The sequence below is a fragment of the Solanum dulcamara genome, chromosome 7 (genome assembly GCF_947179165.1).
Source record: "Solanum dulcamara chromosome 7, daSolDulc1.2, whole genome shotgun sequence".
Taxonomy (NCBI): domain Eukaryota; kingdom Viridiplantae; phylum Streptophyta; class Magnoliopsida; order Solanales; family Solanaceae; genus Solanum; species Solanum dulcamara.
The window spans coordinates 24,506,507-24,514,109 of NC_077243.1; the positions used below are offsets into that span (position 1 = coordinate 24,506,507).

The window sequence follows — 7,603 nt, forward strand, 5'->3', positions numbered from 1 at the left end:
TCAACATTGTCTTCTTTTTTTATGTCTTAATAAACAAGGGTTCCTAACATAAGAGATTTAAGTTCATTCAACAAAAAGAATAGGAAGAAAAGACGAGAGATAATGATGGACCCATTGCATATTGTATAAATAATTTAGAGAAAAAGACATAAAGATACAAATGAGGTTATTTCATTTTTTCAAAAAGACAATTTAATTTTTCGAGCGTTCTATTACCCATCTGAATAATTTTAAAGTAATATTATTGCGTTATTTTTTTATAAGCCCCACCTTTTTAAAAAAAGTGATGTCACGTATCACTTATTATGTGACACGTGTTAATTTATTTTTTTTAAAATTTTATATCACTTTTATTCTTTTTCTCTTTCTTACTTTTTGACTTTTCCCCCCTTATCCACCCCACCTTCCGGCCCTTCCCCCAATTTTCTTTATTTCTTCTTCTTCACCTCCCACGCTCATCCCCACACTCCCCCCCCCCCACCATGTTCAAGCCCTCCTCCATTTTTTTCTTAATTTTTTCTTCTTTAATCAACTTTCTTTTTTCTTAATGACACATTAATTAAGAAGGTCACATTAATTAATATTATAGATAAAATAAAATAGTGAAGAAGATCATTAAAGGGGAGGAAAAATTTAAAGCATTTGTCACTGTAAAATGGTGACTAGTAATGATCATGTCCCTCTTCATTTTTTCCTTTGACGTTGTATTATCTTTTCATCAACTTTATCGAAAAAAATTAAATACCAACGATGAAATCTATTACCAATGTAGTGCAAGAAATATATCTTTGTCATCGAAATTTTTTTGTCGCCGAATAAAATGGTGATCAATAGTAACCATCTCCCTCTTTATTTTTTCTTGTCATCTTTATTACCTTTTCATCATTCTTATTAAAAAAAATCAAACACTACGACAGAAATCGCTATCAACGCGTTGAAGAAGACCGGAAAACAAAGAATTCAATGAAAAATAAAAATTAAAAAAGGAAAGAAAAATAAAAATAAAAAAATAATGAAATGATTGGTCTTGGAAAGAAAACGTTGTTCACGCACGTCAGCTGAGTGTTAATAAATGTTGGGCCATATTGGGTTAAAATAGTTTATTTACAAAGGTATTAAATAGTTTTGTGGGGTAATAAGACACACGCAAAGTTAAGATGCCCTTTTGAAAAAATGGGACAACTTCAATTGTGTCTTTATGTCTTTTCTCAATAATTTATACGGATGTATAATTTATGATACTTAGATTTATATCGTATGTTACACAAAATATATATGTTGAATTTTTTTGTCACTTATACAATTAGGCAAAAAGCTCTTTAAATAAGTTGAAAAAACTGAATATGTAGGCCTACAAAAAAAGACGAAAAGGCAAAGGTTGAGATTTAATATAATGCCATTATTCAGGATTAACATAACCTAAATAATTCTGACCAAATGTAGGTTCCAAAATATTTTATATTTGTCACGATCCAAGCTAGATTTTAGGTGCGACACGGTGGTTAAAATCTCGGAGGACCCCAACTAGGTCTTAGCATATCATACATGAGCATACATAAGGTAAATGAAGCAAGTAAAGCTAAATCAAAGATACATAAACATAGTCTCAATAAGGGCATAAATCTCAAAAGAAGGAATGTAAGACAACATAGACTCTCAACATCTAAGATGCCTCTAATAACTAGATGGGGGCGTAAGACAAGCTCTTAGCTCACCCATGACAACATAAGAGTAATGAAGTAACAACTAGCAAAATGAAATTAATAAGTGTCACATCATCAGAACATGAGGACTCACCACAAATACAAAAGTAATAAGCTCTAGCCACGAACGGAAGGATGAGCGTGATCACCGGATCCTATATTATGATACAATGTAGGCAAAAAGTATGTGTTAGTACATAGAATGCACTAAGTATGTAAGAACTATTCATGAACAATAAACATGGGACCTAATCAATATGAATAATGAGATGCAAGACCAATATCTTAAAACATGAGTAAAATCATAAAAACATTAAAACATCAAACTCATTGGTCAATGCATCAAAACATCATCATCATATAACTTTATAACTTAACTTTAACTGGTGTGGGATAGGATTTTAACTGACACTTAAGACCATGCGAGCTATTACATGGAATCCGATGATACCACATCTAGAACGGGGAAGCTACCTTGCCATGGTATACTCCATCATGGTACTATCTCAACTGTGCTATATGTGAATCCACTAGCTTCACCATATTGACATCTTTATACCTACGCAGGCTACATAGTTAGGGACTAATGGTTACTACTATAATTACCTTGAATAGCTACAATGACTACCGGTCCGAACTTCACCTTAAAGTCCTCTCGGTGCTAAATCTTTATCCCAACAAAATTTTCATGAAACATAAGCATTAACATCATTAGGAAAGATAGTAATTGATATCAATCCATCTTTTTAAAGATAATATAAGAATAGCTCATCCATCAACCTTATCATAAATGTGTGAGGAAATACCATCACAACCTTTAACTTTTTAACATAATTGTGCAAGAATTGTCCTTATTGCACTAGAAATTCTTTGCTTATAGCATCATTGAATATCATTCATAAAGCTTTTTTTCATTAAAACAACTTGAAATTCATGATCATAACTCATAAATCATACTTTAAAATAGCATATATCATGGGTCGTTGAAACTCAACTTGAAATCATGCAATGGAATGTGAATTATGCATAATTAGGCTAATATCATTGAAATATATCATAATTAAGAAGACCCAATGCAAAATTATAAAATTAGGGCTTTTAGAAGAAGAAACCATAAGAGAATTTGAGAAGAAAGCTTTGGGATTCCATGGGTGAAAGGGCCCATGGATGATTTCCCACATACCTTGACCTTTAGAAGCCCTAAGTTGCAGAGAATTGAAACTTGACCTTGAAGAAATCCCTAGAACTTGCTTGAGGAAGAAGACTCTTGAGAGAACCTTTTAGAAGGAGGATTTTGATTTAGAGCGTTAGGGTGAGAATGAGAGAGTTATGAGGGATTAGGGTAGTTAATAGATTAGAATGTATTCCCAAAAATTGTCCACATTCATAAATAGAATATAGGAAATGACCAAAATATTCCCAACTTAAAATTGGAATTGCACCTGGATGGGGAAATCACCACGGTCCGTGAACCTCACCACAACCCGTGGTGGTTGTCATGATTCTACACTTGAACTCTGAAAATTCTGAGGTTTGTAAAAAATCCTTCACGGAGAACATTACAGTCCGTGAAGGCCACCACGGCCCCGTGGTGAGGGACCTCATAGAAGGCCTGCAGGGTGTTCCATCACGGGGGCCACCACGGCTCATGGTTCCTTTCGTGGTCATCACCTCTGAAGCTCAGGAGTGAGGACCACGGTGGCTCTTCACGGCCCGTTAAGGGCTCCGTGAAGGCCACCTGGTGTCAACAACTACACTTTTCTGAAAAAAATTTCTTTCAACTACGTTTTACGATTTTTCAATTTTTGGAATCTTACAATATTTAACCCGGCTCTACCTCAATTAGTAATTCTTTTTCTAATTTCTTAACAATTGGCACAGTTAAATGATGTTTACAGTCCCATAAACAAAACTTTTTTATAAATGGAATACATTATTATGCTTTTTAATTTATTTTTTACTCCATTCTTAAACAATACCGGTTGGATTGGATTTTTTTTTAATTATCTTTCATGGTGTGATTTATAACCACAAAAATGTCATGATATATATAAGGAAAAGGGTATGATATACCTCTAATTTCTTTTATTTCGAGCTGATATACTCCTCGTTATGAAAGTGGCTCATATATACCCGTACTGTTACTGGCTCACATATATCCTTTTTTCTCTAACGGAAGTGAAAAAATTAATTTGAAATTTATTTTCTAATGTTTTTTATCCGCCGCAATCAAGTTAATTATATCATGTGAAATAAAAATAAAAAGACATTAAGAACACCTTCAAATGCATCTATATATATGTATATATATTGTGTGATTTTTATGGAGCCAAGTACATATATGTAGTTGAATGAAAAAACATCTCAACGAAAGATATATATGAATTTAATTATTGAGGTAGGATAACACAGAGGAGATAAATACTGTTGAGTCATGATGTAATAGTATATATGCGGGATACAAATAAATATGGAAAATTTCTAGGTTGTTGTATTAATTGTGAATGGGTGGTTTACGGTGTGGTGGGTCGTAATCCATCTCTATAATGTCTCCATAATTCTTCTTATTTCCAGTCTTGGAAGCCATGTGTATTTCATAAGTTGTTGACCATCTTGCACCCTGCAAAAGCATGACAGTTGAATAACAAGTCATGTTACCTCAATAGTAACCTCATCTAACAACAATACTATGAAGACTTGAAGGGTGTGTCTGATGGTGGATTCAGAATTTTCTTTAGGGGATTCGAAAAAAAATAATAATATATAGTGGTTAAAATTTGAACTTAGATTCTCAATGTTAATTTGGAACCTCTAAACCATTAAATTAACTTTTACTGTTTTATTTTAGGGGATTCAAATTTTCTCTATACACATCGTATTGGGGTAGGATGGATGAAATTGAGGCTCGCTTCCGGAGTGCTATGTGACAAGAAGGTTCCATCAAAACTTAAGAGCAAGTTCTACAAAGTGGTGGTTAGACCGGCTATGTTGTATGAGGCGGAGTGTTGGCCAGTTAAGACTACTCACGTTCAAAAGATGAAAGTTGCCGAGATGAGAATGTTGAGATGGATGTGTGGGCACACCAGGAGCGACAGGATTAGAAATGAGACTATTCGGGACAATGTGGGAGTGGCCTCGGTGGAAGACAAGATGCGGAAAATGCGACTGAGATGGTTTGGGCATGTGAAGAGGAGAGACACAGATGCCCCAGTACAGAGGTGTGAGAGACTGGCCATGGATGGTTACAGAAGAGGTAGGGGTAGGCCGAAGAAGTATTGGGGAGAGGTGATTAGACATGACATGACACAGTTACAGCTTACCGAGGACATGACCTTAAATAGGAGGGTGTGGAGGACCCACATTAGAGTAGAAGGCTATTACATAGTCTCGTTATTCTTCCCTATTCGTATGTGCATTAGCGCATTAGAACTTCGTGTGCTCTGATTTCTGTTATTTCTGTTATTATTTATTACTTTCTATACTTTGATTACTCTATTTTATTTGTGCTCTGACATGGCCCTATTTGTTTTTCCCATATCGCTTTTAATTTCTTAGCCTTATCTGACATCTTTTTATGTTTTTATTGAGCCGGGGGTCTCCAGGAAACAGCCGTCTTACCTTGGTAGGAGTAAGGTCTGCGTAAACTCTACCCTCCCCAGACCCCACGTTGTGGGATTTCACTGGGTTATTGTTGTTGTATACAATTATACATAAAACCTAAAAATATTACCTTATATATTATATACAATATATTTTTTTTTTCAAAGGAGACCCTAGCTAGCTAGATCCTCCACTAGTCACTAGTCTGGGGTGGGGAGGAGAGGGGGGAGTGGTAAAAGACTTTTACAATACTGTTAAAGTAATTTAATTATCTGCTATAAACAAGTAATTAAGATACCATCCATTTTTTTCCAAATTATCAATCAAGATTCAAGACTAATTAAAATGGCTTATCCGTAATAGTCTATTAAGTAATGAGGTATAATTATGCAAATAGGAGTATGAATTTTATATTTTTCTTGTATAGAAACAATTTACAATCCATAAAACACATTGCATAAAAGAAACGTAGTACTGAGTAGTTGATTCTCTTGCTTATAAGTAGGGTCAAGAATAATTCCACGCGCCACACATTTTGTGGAACTGAACAAACTTGATGAAATGTGGAGTCCACCTTGATTCATTAGATATCCTTACCAAACGAAGTTAATTAGGCTTTTTTTATAATTTATTATTCTCTCTTCACACTGCTTAAATTTATATAAAGTTAAATAAGTAGATAAATATGTTTAATGTGGCATCATACGTGTATTATGTCATGTAGTACACATGTGTCTACTTGTTCAATATTATACAAATTTGAATGTCTACTTGTGCACAATCAAAATTGAAAAACATTAATGTTAAATAAGATCAAATTAAAAAATACATTTATGTATTATGCCGAAAACTTACAACACAGTAGTATCTGAAATTGGCATATAACCAAATATAATGTTCCCTAATTTATAAAGGCACTTTGTTGAATATACCTTTGTTTTTGGTGGCTTGAGCAAACGTTCTGCGTGGGGCAAAGTTGATGAAGACGAATCAGACCCAATCATTTCCCTACCTGCATGTCTAGTCTAATCTCAACAATAACATGCAAATCATACATGCTAAAGGGAACAAACAGTAGAAATGAAAGCAACGGCAAATTATTCTACATTTATATTCCACTTGGAAAAAAATTGAAAATTTCAGAACTTCATATTCAAGTAGCTATAAGACTTTTGAAACTTATAGCTAATTTTAAACATGCAATAACATTTAATGTAATTAAAATAAAGTACTCATTAAGGAAATTAAATAAGAAATTTAAAATTATGTGTCATGTTTAATGTTTTTTGAACAAACTAACAATAAAATAATATCATATGAACGAACCAAAACGAATGAAGAATATTCAGAGAGAGCACCTGAAAACACGACTTTAGTATCATTTTTTTTCTTGTGAAAGTCTTGTATTGATCTGTTGGCGATTCCTGAAAGCTCCTCTAATACAGTCTGCTGCATGTTGCAAATATAATTTTGCAAGTAAATAATGTTCATAACATAAAATACATAGATAAACAAGACATATATAGCTTGCTAGCTAGTTTCAAATCGTAATAATTAAGTTGAATTGTACCTTGTTAGCTAGTGACTTGCGAGCAATACATGGATGATGGCTTGGAAAGTAAATGACCAAAAATAAGAAGAAGGAGAGATAAGATGAAGATGAAAACAAAAGGGGCATCATGATTGATATTAGTCTTTTTCAAAGGGTTGGTTCATGAGAAGATATGTCTAAAACTTGTACTAAATTTATAATGGAGGAGAAGTACACAATGAGTAGAGCTGCCAAAATCGTCAGTTCAACCCAACTCAAGCCTCATAAGTCAAGGAATTTAATGGGTTAAAACAGGCTGATCCTTCATTTGTCATTGTCTTAACATAGTCAATTTGAATCAATCATAAAAAGACCGCAGGGTAGAACGGGCTAGCCCTTATTTTTTCTAATAATTTATTTTATTTTTTAAGGTTTTCTCTTAAACACAATTTCCTAATCATATAAATAATATTTTAAAATAAATATTGGTTCTAAAACTTTATTGAATATTACACTAATTTCTATTTTTAGCTACTCATAGTGTGTTGTAAAAACTTTAGAATTGATGTAGATTTTTCAATCAACTTCAACAGAATGTAATCAAACAAACTAATTTCATTAATCAATAATAGTAATAATAACTTATTCTTTAATATAATCTTTTCACATCGTACAAATAATTTCTTCATGCCGAGCATAATTTATTTATTTTTTATAAAATTTAAAATGATGAATCTATTTTTTACAAAATATAAATTTATGGGCCAAG

At 33.0% G+C, this 7,603-nt stretch overlaps 1 protein-coding gene across 2 annotated transcripts; it reads right to left on the minus strand.

Annotated features, from left to right (window-relative positions):
- Nucleotides 1-4,106: 4,106 nt before the first annotated feature.
- On the minus strand, nt 4,107-7,037 carry LOC129896328 (uncharacterized). Of its 2 annotated transcripts, none has more exons than XR_008767952.1 (4): nt 6,874-7,037; nt 6,662-6,752; nt 6,236-6,361; nt 4,107-4,323 (listed from the first exon to the last, which is right to left on the minus strand). XR_008767952.1 is itself a non-coding variant. In XM_055972191.1 (4 exons), the coding sequence occupies exons 1-4, from the start codon at nt 6,982-6,984 to the stop codon at nt 4,198-4,200; spliced, it is 408 nt and encodes a 135-aa protein (XP_055828166.1). In that variant the 5' UTR covers nt 6,985-7,037; the 3' UTR covers nt 4,107-4,197. The 2 variants fall into 2 exon arrangements, 1 of the variants encoding a protein (XP_055828166.1); XM_055972191.1 differs by having other exon boundaries at nt 6,236-6,315.
- Nucleotides 7,038-7,603: the final 566 nt, after the last annotated feature.